This window comes from Danio rerio, chromosome 12 (assembly GCF_052040795.2).
Source record: "Danio rerio strain M-AB ecotype USA chromosome 12, GRCz13ab, whole genome shotgun sequence".
In the NCBI taxonomy this organism is placed as follows: domain Eukaryota; kingdom Metazoa; phylum Chordata; class Actinopteri; order Cypriniformes; family Danionidae; genus Danio; species Danio rerio.
Window position 1 is genome coordinate 21,092,526 of NC_141032.1, and position 17,696 is coordinate 21,110,221.

The 17,696-nt window shown below is 37.5% G+C and overlaps 1 protein-coding gene across 2 annotated transcripts in view; it reads right to left on the bottom strand.

The window, feature by feature from the left end:
* Positions 1 to 17,696, bottom strand: part of shisa8b (shisa family member 8b) — a 72,711-nt gene that overhangs the window by 20,763 nt on the left and 34,252 nt on the right. For both annotated transcript variants that reach the window (XM_087276185.1, XM_087276186.1), the window contains exon 3: positions 8,228 to 8,349. In XM_087276185.1, coding sequence (XP_087132311.1) covers positions 8,228 to 8,349 — 122 coding nt within the window. The remainder of the gene's footprint in view (positions 1 to 8,227; positions 8,350 to 17,696) is intronic.

Sequence of the window (17,696 nt, forward strand, 5' to 3'; positions counted from 1 at the left end):
TGTAATCAACGAATGTTAGATGTTGCTTTCTTTCTTTCCAGTTTGTTCCGTTACTCATTAGCCCCATTTCATTTTACATGAGTGGTGTGTTGAGAGATGTGGACAGCTGTTGTTTTAGGGTAAACCTGCGATAAATATTCTGAAATCAGTCGGGCATTTCTTAGTAGTGGTTAGCAGTGTTTTAATGTTTTAAATGAATGTTGAATTAAAAGCCAAGAGCATAACCTTCAGTGCATTAAGTCCCTAAAAAGTTATTAAAGTATGATGGTGCTTCAAACGTATGTCTGGATAATTCTTCATGCGATTACCATTAGTTGAACCAAACTTGGTTTCAAGTATTACTGTGTAAAACATTTTTTCATGTCTTTAATGTTGTTAAGGAAAGTATTTCTTTTTAATTTGGGTTTGTTATATAATGTGTGTGTGTGTGTGTGTGTGTGTGTGTGTGTGTGTGTGTGTGTGTGTGTGTGTGTGTGTGTGTGTGTGTGTGTGTGTTATATTTAAAATATACATAATATATATAATTTATTTTAAATAATGGATACTTTAGATTGGCAACAATTTATTGAAAAATAGTCAATTTTCTTGAAATAAGATTGTATTTTAAACTAACCCAAAAATAACACATATTTCAGACATATTGGAATATCTTTTGGTATATAAATGTTTCATTTCAATCCACTTTAAATTTCAAAAACTATATTTTATTTCAGCTTCAAAGTTGCTAAATATATTTATTCTTATGTTACAAGCATATTTTATATTGAAAGAGTAAAATGTAGTTCTCTGCGGATTTTCAGCTCAGTACAGCTTCAGAAATGCTGTTAACCGGCATTTACCATCTCTGTGCCCTCTTGACACTTTCAGCCGTGTTTGATAATGATGAAGAGTAAAGGGAGAAGTTAATGAAGGGGGTTTGTCAGGGTAAAGCATCTCTCTGGGTGCAAGGCTTAACATCACAAAGAGAAATCAAACCAGACTGTTTAGAGATTAAGTAAATGTGATTTAATTGTAAGAGAGGGCTAGAAAAGTGAGGGTGGTGTCCTTTGTGCACGTTAATATCTTCATTAGGTGTTTCTGACTAGATCTTTGAAGTCAAAACTATCTTAGGGAGGCCAGAGGGGGAATAAAAGCTTTTGATGCATTACGTAATTTTTTGGGGGGCTGGATATTAATAAAGTCATGCATATTTCTTATACATTTGATGAATAGTCCTCAGATTCTTAAAGGTCCTAAAGAACTGTATTGTCTTACATTATGTAACCATATATGCTTGAGTGACCATTTTTAAATCAAATGTGTTATGAATAAATACAGTAGTTGCTACAGAACAAAATGTTACAAAAAATAATAACCATACATAACCCAGATGTAGTTAACTAAAACACCATATAAGTCAAATCTGAATTTTAAAAAATAGTTTGTTTATTGTTATTTACTATAATATTGCTGAAATATGTTTGGATTATTGCTATTAGCCTCTCAATATCTTGATCTTGATGGTCCTTAACATGATATATATATATATATATATATATATATATATATATATATATATATATTCTTTTTTTTTTTTTACTGAAATGTGGCTAAAATCATACCTAAAATGAGAATTTCTGGGTTCTTCTATGGCATCACTGTGAAAAACCTTTTAGAGTGTGTAATATTTATTCATTCATTTATTTAGTTTTTCATTTGTGTTTTGTGCTTTTAAAGTACATTAGTACATTTCAGTAATTTTGCAAGAATTATCAATCTTGGTTACAGTTTGCAAGCCAGCATGAGTTTGTATGTGAGGACATGTACTATGGCATAACTGTGTCGTACACAAAGACGAACAGTCCAATTTTAGACGTCCCCTTATGTAGTCCGCTCTTTAATTCTATAAGCCTTCGGCATTTCGGGCTTTGTTTTTATACGCCACTGCACACACACCCCTCACACTACAGCATCACAGACGTCTCCATTGCTTCAGGGCTAAGAACATACACAACAGTCCCTAATAGTAGGAGATGGTGGCACTCCATTGGGGAACAGGAACATTGTTGCACAAATACACAGATGCCACCCTGTTCCATATTAGTGCATCTCTGCTGAACATTCTCAATCCCCCATTCAATTTGCATTGTCATCCCCAAATATGACAGTCTGGATGTTAACTATACCTTAAAGCTCATATGGGAATGAGAGGTCAGTTTTGGGAATTTTAGGGCTCTTTTTGTTGAGAATTGTACATCACTCCATCCTTGAAGCCAAAAATATAAAATAAAGCTGAATAGCAGCTTACTTTAAACCCATCAGCAATTTGCTACATAATATTACCACAGTCCGAACATTGATGCTTTTAGAAAAATATGAAATAGTTAAGAGAGATAGACTGGCTGTAGATTGCACTTTTTTGTTTATTAAATATTTATGTTTTCCTATAATATATTGGTCTGTATATTTACTGTATACTTCATGTTCATTTTGCCTAATCCCACTTTTTGTGGACTGCAAGACAGGGCGTAACATGAAGAGGCATAACTTGTAGTAGTTAGAGGCGTAACTTGGAATTAGCGATATCCCATTGAACCATGTGAGATGTCACATTAAGATGTTGTTGGTAAGATGGCGGGAATACTTACCTGAGGACATTTTTTGCAAAAGTTTTCCTAAATATTTCCAAATTTATCCACAACTAATTCATTTGACATATTGTTACTGTACATACCCACATAGCAAAATTTCTCTGGCCCAGCTCTGGCCCACACAATCAGGTTTTGCTTGGCCCACATGCCGCAGTGAATTACGGTACATGACTGGACCAAATCTGGCTTCCACACAAGGGCCAAACACAGACCATATCTGGGCCAAGTCTCAGCCAAGTTAATAACTCATAACTGGGCCTGAACTGGGCCAGATAGGTTGGTGTGTCACGATTGCAATGAAATTGATAAACCCATGGAGTGATGCGCTTTAGGCACACTATGGGCACGCTTTTTCTCAAAGTGACCTGATTGGTAGAATTTTTTTTCTTTACTCAAAAATTATTTTAGTGTATTTTAAATTTGGGTCAAGACTGGCCAAACTCACATGGCCCACTTATCAAATTTTTAAATCTGGGCCAAATACTACGTTTTACATCTGGCCCAAATCTTGTTTGCCGCCTTAAAAACGGTGCCACCTCTGCCAAACCCGGGCCATGTTTGGCCCACATGCTGTATGCCAGTGCCGGATAAATGCCTGCTGTGCCAGCTTTTTGCCAAATCTGGGCCAGAATTCTTTGCTACTAGGGTATATTCATTTAGCAACGCCACCATGCAACTCACTGACTTTTTCATCTGTTTTGTCATGACAGGTAGCCTACTTTTCGTTGCTCCTGTGGTTGCAAATAACAGTACAATGGCAAGTGTGTTAAGTATCAAAACCTCCGTAACTTGTGGCTTTGCGATAAAAACGGTGATGGTTGGGTTTAGGTTTGGGGTATGTATAGACTTTAATAACTATGATTGTTGGGTTTACAATTGGGGAAGGTGTTGACGTTAATAACTGTGATGGTTGGATTTAGGTTTGGGAAAGGAGTAGACGTTAATAACGATGATGGTTGGGTTTAGGTTTGGGAAAGGAGTAGACGTTAATAACGATGATTGTTGGTTTAAGGTTGGGGTAGATGTAGACGTTAATAACTATGATGGTTGGGTTTAGGTTTGGGGAAGGGGTAGACGTTAATAACTGTGATTGTTTGACCTGAGGGTTGGGAAAGGTGTAATCGTTAATAATGATGATGGTTGGGTTTAGGGTTGGGGTGAATGTAGACATCAATAACTGTCATGGTTGGGTTTAGGTTTGGGGAAAGTGTAGACATTAATAACTGTGACGGTTGAGTTTAGGTTTAGAAAAGGTGTAGACATTAATAACTGTGATGGTTGAGTTTGGGTTTAGGAAAGGTGTAGATGTTAATAACTGTGATGGTTGAGTTTGGGTTTAGGAAAGGTGTAGATGTTAATAACTGTGATGGTTGGGTTTAGGTTTGGGGAAGGAGTAAACATTAATAACTGTGATGGTTGGTTTTAGGTTTGGGAAAAGTTTAGATGTTAATAAATGTGATGGTTGAGTTTAGGTTTGGGGAAGGGGTAGATGTTAATAACTGTGATGGTTGGTTCTAGGTTTGGAAAAAGTGTACACATTATTAACTGTGATGGTTGGGTTTTGGTTTAGGGAAAGTGTAGATGTTAATAACTGTGATGGTTAGGTTGAGGTTTGGGGAAGGTGTAGATCAGGGGTCTCCAAACTACGGCCCGCGAGCCATCTGCGGCCCACAATCAGTTTTGTGGCGGCCCGCGAGGCTTTTTATAAATATCAATAGGATCTGGCCCGCTATACAAAAATGAACGTAATTCAATAAATAACCACCGGGTGTCGCTATTACATGCCTTAAATTAAGCAGCAGTTCTTGTTATGATCTATCTATCTATCTATCTATCTATCTATCTATCTATCTATCTATCTATCTATCTATCTATATCTACCTACACACAGTTGAAGTCTGAATTATTAGCCCCTCTTTGATTTATTTCTTTTTTTATATATATATATTTCCCAAATGATGTTTAACAGAGCAAGGACATTTTCACTGAATGTCTGATAATATTTTTTTCTTCTGGAGAAAGACTTATTTGTTTTATTTCGGCTAGAATAAAAGCGGTTTTAAATTTTTTATGAACCATTTTAAGGTCAAAATTATTAGCCCCTTAAGTCTTCAGAACAAACCATTGTTATAAAATAACTTGCCTAATTACCTTAACTTGACTAGTTAACTTAACCTAGTTAAGCCTTTAAATGTCACTTTAAGCTGTATAGAAGTGTCTTGAAAAATATCTAGTTAAATATTATTTACTGTCATCATGGCAAAGATAAAATAAATCAGTTATTAGAAATGAGTTACTAAAACTAATATGTTTAGAAATGTGTGGAAAAAAATCTTCTCTCAGTTAAACCGAAATTGGGGAAAAAATAAATGGGGGCTATTAATTTAGGGGGGCTAACAATTCTGACTTCAACTGTATGTATATATATATATATATATATATATATATATATATATATATATATATATATATATATATATATATATATATATATATATATATATATATATGCGTGTCTGTGAGATGTGTCAAATTTGGCATCTGGCCCTCGGCCCAAAAAGTTTGGACACCTCTGGTGTAGATGTTAATAACTGTTATGGTTGGGCTAAGGTTTAGGGAAGGTGTAGATGTTAATAACTGTGATGGTTGGGTCTAGGTTTGGAAAAAGTGTAGACATTATTAACTGTGATGGCTGGGTTTTGGTTAAGGGAAAGCAGCCCTAAATGGATTTCCACCCAGTTACATAATCAAGATCCATGCAGGAAAAAGAAATCTTGCAGCTAGTACTGAAAAAAACTTGTCACGATCCGGAAGTTTTTTTTGGAAAAGAAATATTCTGTTTCATCCAAATAGATTTTTTAACATACTTGATTTACAACATGCTGCTATTGTTGCTACAATATGCGCTTCTCTTTCCAATCAGTGTGGGAGTATAATATTCCCAGTTTAACCCTATATGGATCAAAGGCATTTTATTTTAAGTCACTTATTTTGAAACCTGCATTTATAAATCACCTTCCCATTGCAAGACCTAACACTCCACAAGTTTAATCTTCAGACAATTACTATGCCCGCAGAAAGTATGCAGTGAGATGTGTACAGTCACATCGCTAAAGCCTCTAAGCACTGTGAAGCAAAACTTAAATCCTCCTCATAAAAAGGAGAGAAAGTGTGCCGTTAAGCCTGGCACAGACTCTGGATATCAGCATAAACCCCACATCAACTGTCGGTCTAAACCCGCTGCATCTCACGCCTGTGTAAATCCACAGAGTGAAATCACAGATGAGACGACCTCACTTGCGTTTATAGTTGAGTAAGAAAAGAAGGTTACAGATGTATTTTTTGAGGAGAAATGAAAAGCATGGGGGATAAAATTAAAGGATAAAATGCGTAAAAAGAAGCAGAGGGGATATATTTTATCTTGACATTTTATCAAACAGCAAAAGTGGCAGGGTGTACATAAGAAACTTGTATCATAATAATGTGCTTCATTGAGCCAATGTTATAAGGGTAAATCTGAAAACTTTACTTTTATTAAATAGCTCTGGCGACACAGTTGCGCAGCAGGTAGTGCTGTCGCCTCATAGCAAAATAATTGCTGGTTCGAGCCTCGACTGGGTCATTTTGTGGTTCTGTGTGGAGTTTGCATGTTCTCCCCACGTTTGTGTGGGTTTCCTCCAGGTACTCCGGTTTCCCCCAAAGACATGCGGTATAATCAATAGTTCTTATTTAAATATCTGATAAACATTGTATTGCAGCCAAACCACATACAATATTTTGGCAGAACTGGTTCACATGGCAGAAACACAAGGTATTTACTCAATGTCAAATGGTTCTAAACCTTAATGATATTTAATACATAATAAGATATTTTGAAGAAAGCTGAAAACCTGTAGCTATTGACTTTATAGTATATGTTTTTCCTACTATGGAACTGAGTGGTTACAGGTTTTCAGATTCATTTATTCATTCATATTTTTTTTTTTTTGCGTAGTCTCTTTTTTTAATCAGGGGTTGCCACAGAGGAATGAACCGCCAACCCGTATATGTTTACGCAGCAGATACCCTTCCAGCTGCAATCTATCACTGGGAAACACCCATACACTTTCATTCATATACTATGAACAATTTAGCTTACCCAATTCACCTGAGGCTTGAACCAGCAACCTTTTTGTGTGAGGCGACAGTGCTACCTACTGCGTCACCGTGCTGCCCAGGTTTTCATCTTTTTTTCTTTTTGAATATATCTTGTGAGACAGAAACTCATAAACTTAACTAAATGATGACAGAATTTTTATTTTTGTTTGAACTATCCTTTAAGAGCTGGTCTGAGTATTAAAAAACATACAACCATTTCTTGGGTTTACAGAAAATGATCCAAAGATCATAAAATATCTAGTGAGTAGCAGTTCTCTGGGTAAAACTATATTGTTGGTGTATGCTTAGAGGTCAGAGGAGATTAGGCAAAATGCTTCAAGCTGATAGAAAGGCAGCAGTAATGCAAATAACTACTCATTACAACTGAGATGTATAAAAGTGCATTTCTGGACACACAAAACATCATCTGGCCTTGAAACAGATAAGCTACAGCAGCAGAAACGCCAATCTGACAGTCAGTCATCTGGCCGTGTTGGGCTATCAGTGACCATTTGTCAGGCTAGTGTGTTTGGTGGGTTTTACACCACACCAGACGTCAGTGGGAATTTGCCTAATTTAGCATGAATTGGTGTCAGTCATCAGTGAATGCTCTGATTGGCTGTTCAAAGTGTGGGAACAAAAATTTAAGTAACGTAATGACAAAAGTTAAGATTGAATAACAAGCTGGCGGTCATTTTGTCACATTTCCTAAATATTTACCAACCATATGAATTGTCAGACTATCAGACATATTTGCAATATCGCAAATCCCTCTACTGTTAAAAAAATATGTAAATGCTGTTTTGTTTATGGTTTGTATGTGTGCAGCACTTGTCGGGTTTCTATTTGTGGAATTGTGATACCTTTGTTTTGGAGTGCAGGGCATTATTCTTATTATTATTATATAATATATTATTATATATTAATATTATTATTATGTCTGAGGTATTTAAACTAAAGGTTTTTGTCATGTGGTGTTAGGACAAGGTGCCAGAGTTTATTTCTATTTTCTTAGCATTTTGCATGATTTTCACTTTTTTTTTTTTTTTGGTTTATTTTACATATCAATCATAGTCATAATGGTTTGGATTGAAATTGCAGGTGGGCAAATTATGAATGAATTTTAGCATGGATTTTTGTTAAGCTGTCCCTGTAGGATTTGTTACAGGATTCACGCCTACAATCGTGTAGTTACACCTCACTGAATCCTTGTAAACTCATGCGCTTTTCTAATTTACTTGTTAAAATTATTTATTTATTTGTTTGCTTGTTGTTAACTGTGTTAAAAGAACAGAAATAAGTGAGCAGTTGTGGGTCAGTGATTTAGAGTTCTTGCTGTCATGCAATACTCTTGGGAAGCAAGAGTCCTTTGAGAAGCTGTGTGAGCAGACATGTAAGATGATGGGGAATCTGTTGCAGTTTTTTCTTTTTATTTGTACTGTATATGGGGAAGACCTCACCACTGCGGCTGCGAAGCATCCTGGCAGAGATGCCATTTGCTCCAATAGAGGAGCTGTTGCTCAGAGGTCCATCCACAGCATTCGCCTCTCCACCTGGCTGCTTCATTAACTCCTGGAGAGTCCTTTAAGGAGACAAGAGTAATGATTATCCCAACTGCAAATTTCACCAATACTATCCACATTACTTCTATTCCTGTTAAAGCACACTCTCAGGAATAAAACTACAAAATCTGTCACTGCAGCAGTAAACTTTTTTGTTCCTAACAGGTCCTTAAAGGTACATATTAATACCTAAAAAAGTAAAAATCTGTATCTTATAGTACCTTAAAAGTACAAACATGTACCCTAAAGGTAGTAATGTGCAGCTGTAAAGTACAAAAGTGTACCATTTGAAAATGTGCCACTCCTGTGACAGCTTTTGTACTCTTTTTTTATTTCTGCAAGTGCAGAAGTAACTCTGTTACACCATGTATATTAAAAGGAGCTTTTGTCCTTACCATCCACGACAGCGACATACAAAATGACTATTTTAGAAATGGTTTCTTTTACTGTGACATTGCAGTTGAGCAAAAGCATAAACTACAATAAATGTTACATTCATTGTTAAATGCTGATGCAAGTATGGATACCATTATGAGTGACATTTATTGCCATACTGAAAACAAAAGAATATTTCAGATCCTTAAAATAAAATAACTTGCATAATATAGTTTGAAAATTAACTTTAGAACTGTGACTCCCTTTAGAACTGTGAAAAGTGCAACCACTGTGTTAAGGTAAGGATCGCTGTGACCATGTATATGTATTATTAGTCACAACTGTATTGCCCTGCTGCCCAATACTAAAAGTTAAGGGTTGAGCTTGGCCAGTACCTGAATGGCAGACCTCCTGGGCAAAAGTAGGTTGTGCTGGAAGTGGTGTTAGTGAGTGGTGGTGATGTCACTGGTGGGGACACTGTAGTGTATGAAACAATTTTCTTTAGTCCTGTCTCTCTTCATAACACATTTTGTAAAGTGATGGTCCTGGTCAAATTTCTTCTATTGGCTCTTACTAATCATGGTCTTCTAATAACCCTATCCTGCAATTGGCTCTGTTTGCCCTCATCAGAGGCTGTTGTATGCGGTTGTGGTCACATCATATTGGTGGATGCTGAACACTGGTGGTGGTGAGGTGCGACCCCTCTGATAGGATTTTAAAGTGTTAGGAATAGGATTTTTAGGTGTTCATCAATACACAGTATTACACACTACATAAATGTGTCAGCAGTGGAGCTGTGAGCCCTGAGGCTCACAATCGTCATATTGTCATATTTTATCAATACAGTGATCTGACACTGTCTGGCAGTAAGCCGACTGTTTGTGTATCAAGCAGTCAATGATTTCACACTCAATATGCTCTCTGTACACACTTTATATCCATTACACTATTTACAATAAACAATATTTGTGTCTAATCAGTTAACAACTTTTGGCATCCATGTTGGCCTAGAGTTCACAAATTCTTCCCTATATTGCAGGGTCCTCCTCGACACCTTGTTCTTCAAATCCTTGACAGTCCATTATTGCTCTATTTCCTACGGTCTTTACTTGTATCCCTGGCGAGGTCTTGAATTCTATCCAACACCCTTTAACCAACAAGGGACTGTGATGAGATCTAATGTGATTGTCAAGCTCAAGCGCACTGACCGTTGGCTGGCAGATGCCAATGGCAGTAGGCCACCGCAGCCAAAGAAAACACATCAAAAAGTCATGAGAATATAGTCATCCCGGTGATGACATATTCTGGGGAGAACAGAAGAGGCATTTGCAGGAAAACAGACAGCAATTTAATTGGATGGAAGTAGCTTTCCATGCGCCTTTTCCATTTGAAACACACGCTTGAGTTTTTGAAGATCTCTAGTGGAGAGTCAAACTCAACTCAAACTAGATGGCAAACATCATCTGTTTGTCCTGGATCTCTCGGGGGAGCAATTCTCTATTGGTTATTGGGCTGGACGTTCTTGAACAGCTGGCATCCTCTCCCAGTATTATGATATGGGGGCCTGAGCTTTTTTTTTTTTTTTTTTTTTTTTGTCTTTTGGCAAGATTACTTAGACTCAGAAACAGTATAAATGGAAATGACCAAACATGACTTGTAAATGTGTGTCATTAAATCTCAATATGGCAGCTGTTGGCAGGAGCATTGTAAGTGGGGGTAAAAGAAGATAGAGTGCATAGTGCTAGAGGTTTAGAGAGGCCCATGATGTGATCTATCCCCATTGCAATTTCTTCAATTTTCTGAGTGGGCTCAGAGCAGAAACCTGTACAGAGCTCAGTATGTCTAGCTAGGCCACTGGCTGTAGGTATTGAAGTCCTGTCTTTTAGAATCACACATTTACCTGGTATTAGGATGCATTTTTGACAGTCCAATCACACATAGACAACATTAAATAAATGTGCAAAAGGGGCCTAAAGTAATATGAGCATGTCCACACTTGACCACTACTACTACTTATAATAAAAATAAACACAACAGCAAAAATAATAATGATTTTTGAATAAGTATTTGCATGTTTATTAATAAAGTTAACTTGTTTAAAAAATTAACTCTATTGAAACAATCTTGGCAAAGCAGTGGCGCAGTAGGTAGTGCTGTCGCCTCACAGCAAGAAAGTCTCTGGGTCGCTGGTTCGAGCCTCGGCTCAGTTGGCGTTTCTGTGTGGAGTTTGCCTGTTCTCCCTGCTTTCGCGTGGGTTTCCTCCGGGTGCTCCGGTTTCCCCCCACAGTCCAACGACATGCGGCGAATTGGGTAGTAAATTGGGTAGGCTAAATTGTCCGTAGTGTATGAGTGTGTGTGTGTGTGAATGTGTGTGTGTATGTTTCCAAGAGATGGGTTGCGGCTGGAAGGGTATCTGCTGCGTAAAAAAACTTGCTGGATAAGGTGGTGGTTCGTTCCGCTGTGGTGACCCCTGATTGGTAAAGGGACTAAGACGACAAGAAAATGAATGAATGAATGAAACAATCTTAACAGTTTTGGAAATTTTGGCTTGTTCAATTCAAAATCCAAATAATAATTATTATTATTATTCATTCATTCTTTTTCGTTTCAGCAAGGTCCCTTTATTATTCTGGGGTCACCACAGCAGAATGAACCACCAACTTATCCAGCTTATGTTTTACGCAGCGGATGCCCTTTCAGCTGCAACCCATCACTGGGACAGTACGGACAATTTAGCTTACCCAATTCACCTATACCACATTTTTTGGCTTGTGGGGGAAACCAGATCACCCGGAGGAAACCCATGCAAACATGGGGAGAACATGCAAACTCTACAGAGAAATGCTAACTGACCCAGCTGAGGCTCGAACCAGCAACCTTCTTGCTGTGAGGCAAACGTGCTACCCACTGCGCCACATTGTCGCCAATAATATTAATAATAATAATAATAATAATAATACTTACTATTATTATTATTATTATTATTATTATTATTATTAACACCTTTTTTTAAAGGGTCTTTGGTTTGTTTGCCTGTTAATACATTTTTCTTACGTTACAGCCCTACTTACTTTTTATAGTAGGGGAGTTTATATCAAAGTTGGTATTTAACCACACCACGTTGGTTTAACTTCTAATTTTATGAGGTGGGTCGTTGGCCCAATGCTTAACCCCCAACCTGAAGGAGCAGGACATACACACATACACTACGGACAATTTAAACCCAATCGACCTATGGCGGATGTCTTTGGACTCGTGTGGGAAGCAGGAGCACCTGGAGGAAACCCACGTGAACACGGGGAGAACATGCAAACTTTACACTGAAATGCCAACGGATCTGGTCAGGGCTCGAACCAGCAACCTTCTTGCTTTGAGGCGACTGTGCTACCCACTGTGACACCATGCCACCCACAGACTCTCTTGTCAAGTTAAAGACCATATTGTAGGTTAAAAAACTGTTTCAAAAAAAGGTAAAATCGTTTGTGAAAGTACTCTATAATACCATAAAATACCATATCAAAATGTTCTATGAAGTGCAAGGGCACTAATTTAAAGAAAATGTGTCTGTTTTCCCACTTCCGCTTTTTTTTCTAACCACCCCGGTGATGTCAGAAGCGGGACTTATCTGACAGATGCGCGCTGTATACAGTGGGGCAGAGGAGCTAATAGCAGAACTGGTTGTTAGTTTTGCCGTAATTTATCATCATCATTATTGTGTTTATTGGAACTGCACAAACTCCAGCCTGTCAACAGATCAAGTCCACAAGTTTCCTGTCGCTTCTTTGTTTCGTGAAATGGGATGAATTCGATAAGACTTATAGCTGACGCGAACAGTCGGAGATGCAGCTCGATGAAAACGAGAGCTGTACACGGTACAGTCTACTGTATAAGTTTTGTGAGATGGTTTGCAGTTCACTATCCAGGGGTCTGCAAATGAGGCTGGGTTTTCTGTATTATGTTATATTATAAATCATACGGTGAATTTTAAAATGTATAACTGAGGACGCGGGTGGTGAAGAAGGTGTCGCGGACGCCGCCCTATGCGCGGATATAACTGAGGAGGTGTCACGGACATACTGTAACTGAGGACGCGGGTGGTGAGGGTAGTGTCGCGTACGCCAGCCTCTCTATTCTGCCGCCCTATGCGCGGACATAACTGAGGACGCGGGTGGTGAGGGTAGTGGCGCGGACGCCGCAATGGACGCGCCGGCCCTGGAGGTCTTCACAGGCTCGACGAGAATGCAGAACTTTGCACTACATTTGCTCTCCTTTCTAGATCCTTCCAGCTGGTTTACTAGGATAAGGCTGTCGGCATCTTTTTACACAGCATTCACAATTTAACACACATTAAAGACATGATGGTGTGGTACCCACATAAATGTTGGCCAACTTACTGAAAAATTATTTTAGGTTTACTTTTAAATGGGTCAGATGATATATTTTTCTTTCAGTATACACACACTCACACAGATACTTATACATATATAAAGAGTAAAAATGCTGGTATTAACACTGCTTATGATTTTGTGCTATATAAATAAAACTTGAACTTGAGTTGAATTAGAATCTGAACTTGAATTAGGGTTTATTAATTTTTATGGTTTATTTAACCATAAATGCAGATCACATCTGTTGATCAAATCTTTGTAAATATTTTATACAGTAACAACTGTACTTGTATTTTTTATGGATTGTTGGCTAAATGGGATCCAATACATATCATCTTACAGTATACCCAATGAAAAAATGACAAAAAGACACATATTTAAAAACTTATTTTAATTGTTTTAATATTTGATGTTGTTTTTATTATAATACAAAAGCTCCGAAAACCTTTTGTATAATAAAAAGATTTTCCAGTACCTTGTTTACATGTTTCTGCATTATTCCAGATGTTCTGTGTTATTTGTGTTTTGTATTCACTTATCTGCCATTAAAAAATATGGTCAATGTGGCATAACTCTGTTTAATGCTCATTAGTTTCTGTTACTGGTAAGTATTAATATTTATAGATGATTAATTCTAGCTTTGCTATTGCCAGAAAAGATTTTGTTATCATGCATATCTCTCTGTAAGCCAACACTGGTCTCACTATGAACCTGCTCGGTTCTTCTCACAATAGAGTTAAATGACTCTTCTCTGACTGCTGTTCTGTCTGCTGGTCTGTCCACAGGCTTATAATTGTATGGCTGTGGTCTGTCGTTTGTGTGAGTCTCTCAGAATATCTTATCTCGGCATCCAAACACACACCGCTATCCGTTGTCTTCATAGTGTTATTTGCGCGAACTCCCTTATCCGACGTCACTTCCGGTCTGGCAATTTTTCAGATGCGGAAGTAAATTTCCATGACTAAAAACGACTCCAAACGGCTTAATAATAAACTTTAAAGTATATTTTAAAGAAAATCTAGTTCCTACTCTACTCTTACACACATTGTCTTACTGGGGTGTCTAACCTACTATATGCTCTTTAAAATGTTAGGTTTATTCCAGCTGTTTGTTTACTAGCCAGTGATTTTATGTTGTCATAATGATAACAATTTCAAATTTTTATTCTAGTTGTTTCTAGTCATGTGGACATGATTGTCCTCATTGAGGTTGACTTTGTAGATGTGTCATGCTTATTCTCCGACAGCAGAAGTCATTGACTCCAGCTTTGCTAGAAGTCCTGCTGGGCGAACACTCTTTCCCTCAGTGTATACAGACTCAATTATGACTCCTGCTTCCATGATGTCTCATTCTGTAGTTGTGGATAGCGACAGACATTTACTTCACCCAAAACACACACTAGAACATTTAGGAAAAAATAGAGGCCTGTGTCTAGGAGAGAGTGTATGAGATCTGATAACAAGGGCATGCTGGAATGAGTCTTTCCTGAGGGGCTCAGATATACAGTAGCCAGGCATCCTGGGTCAGAAACAATGCCATCTGACATGATTGTTCAATCTCAGTAGGGACAATTTGTATCCTCTTTTATATATTTTTATCACCACATTGCTTTCCTTTGTTTTCAAAGCTATGTGGAGCATTTATTTCTTACAAACCAACTAAGGATTTGATTATTTAGTAATTAGCTAACACATGTCCACAAGTGTGGGAATAACGCTGAGCTCCTTCTACAACACCAAATCAGAAAAAGTTTGGACAGTATGTAAAACACACATAAAATAATTAAGTAGTGATTTCTAAATTTATTTCGACTTGTATTTTATTGCAGATAATACAACAAACATTATTCAATGTGTTTTTTTAAATAAACATGTACTTTAATTTTGGTTACATTTCAAAAAATGTGGGGACAGAACCAATTTAGGGCTAGTAATCATGTAAATTGGTTAAATAATGAGATTTGAAACAGGTGATGTCAACAAGTGATTGTAATTATCCTTTGGTGCAAACGCAGCATCCAAAAAAGGTCTAGTCCTTTAGGAGCAAAGATGAGCCCAGTTTGCCAATAAATATTAATTCATTAATTTTGGCTTAGTCCCTTTATTAATCTGGAGTCGGCACAGCAGAAGAAACCGCCTACTCATCCAGCATGTTTAACACAGCAGATGCCCTTTCAGTTGCAACCCATCTCTAGAAATTATCTATACACACTCAGACACTACGGACAATTTAGCCTACCCAATTTACCTGTATTGCATGTCTTTGGTCTGTGTGGTTAACCGGAGCACCCGGAGGAAACCCACGAATGCAGGGAGAACATGCAAACTCCACACAGAAAAACCAAATAACCCAGCGGAAGCGCGAACCAGTGACCTTCTTGCTGTACGGTGACCGCACTACCTACTGTGCCACCGCATCGCCAACTATAAATATGTGAGAAATTATAAAAATATTTTTAAAATGTACCTCGAAGAAAGATAGGAAAACATTTAGATATTTTACCTTCAACAGTGCATAACATAATTAAAAGATTAAAGGAATCTGGAGGAATTTCAGTGTGTAAAGGACAAGGGTGCAAGCCCAAGCTAAACAACAGTGATTTCTGATCCCTCAGGCAGCACTGCACCAAGTATCACCATTCATCTATGAGCATTATTACCACATGGGCTCAGGACTACTTTGGCAAACCTTTATCAAGTTCCACAATACATAGTTACATCCACCAATGCTTACAGTTAAAACTGTACTGTGCCTAAATGAAGCCCTAGGTTAACAGTGTGCTAAAGCAATGTCGACTTCTCTGGGCTCGGAGGACTATAGAATGCCCTATCACACAGTAGAAACGTGCACTGTGGTCAGATGATTCAGTATTTCAGGTATTTTGGGAGAAATGGATGTCATGTGATCTGGTCCAAAGAAGAAAAGGATCAAGACTGTTACCATCAACAAGTTCAAAAGCCAGGGTCTGTCATTGTATGGAGTTGTGTCAGTGATTTTGGCAAAGGTTACTTGCACTTCTGTGATTTCACTACTAATGCTAAAAAGTACATAAAGATTTAAGAGCACAGTATGCTGCCTTCTTTTCCTGGGACAACTAAGCATACTGTATTTCAACAAGACAATGCAAAACCATATTCTGCATACATTAAAAGTTCTGACTGTGGAGGAAGAGCTTACAGGTACTTGACTGGCCTGTCTGCAGTCCCGACTTATCTGCAATAGAGAATGTGTGATTCATTTCGAAGCTCAAAATGCGTCAATGAAGACCCCATACTGTTGCCCATCTTAAGATTTGTTTGTAGGAAGATTAGGACAAAATTACACCTAATACACTTCATCATTTAGTGATCTTTAGTCTTTAGTCCCTAAGCGTCTTTTAAGTGTTGTGAAAAGGAATGTCAACTATACAAATCAGTAAATGCTTTACTGCTTTACTTTACTTTTTTAACTGTGTTACAAGAACCGAAATTGCAATATGTGCTTATTTTGAAAAATAATAATAATAAATAAATTAATTAATTAATTAACAATTTTTAATAAAAACTTTTTTGTTCGCATTTTCCTAATTCTTTTTCTGATTTGGGGTTGTATATAGTTGTATGTTTCTCTTCTTGTAAGATAAGTTGTTTGATACGAGCATTGGTTTTTTGTATTACTTTCTCATCACAATATTCTTATGCTTGTGACTTTGTAACAAAGAATATGATGTGTAGATATTAGTAGTTCAAAACACTGGTGTATTAACACTATAAACGATTGAAATTCAGGAGTTAATTATAAAAAAATTTGAAATATCTTTTTAATTGTAAAATTCTGGCAATTGACAACCACAGCTGCCACTTTTTCACCATACATTGTAAGATTTATTAGTTTTATTTATTTTTTTCAGTACACATATAAAGTAAAGTTTATTTATAAACTAATTTCGAGAGGATCCCGTGCTTATTATTGCTTGCAGTCGGTCCCGCATTATTCAATTTATGATTTACCAATCAGACGATCAGTGTTGAAAGTAATGCGTTACAAAAGTAATGTATTACAGTAATTGATTACATTTTCCAGTAACGCAGTAGTGTAAGGCATTACTAATAAACTTTCAGTAATATTTTACTCGGTACATGTTCAGTAACACGTGCGTTACAACAAACTTTTCGCCCGCAAGACATTAACAAATAAAAAATACCGCAGTTCTATTTCCTGTTCGTGGATAGTGTTTATATGTGCGTGTTGTCATGAATCTCCCTCTGGCAATGGGACCTTTCTACTTTGAACGCGGAATGATTTCAGCTTCTGAGCTTAAGGTTTGGGGCTATTAGCACAGCCCGGTTCGCAGTACACGCAGCGGAAAAGCGGCAGATAGTTGAAAATGGCAGATAACAGTGCATTCGCGCAAGTGCATATGCCGTTATTTCACTGACAAATGTCGTAAGCTCATTCATGTAATATGAGCGAGTGAATGTGCCGGTTTGCTCGGTGGACAAAACTCCTTGCGTTCACTCAACACTGGCTGGGCTGCTCACGTGCTAACGACCTGCTCTCGCTCCGTCAGATGATGCAGACTCACAATCTGTGCCTTGTGTTTCCTCTTCCTTTCATTTTGTTGC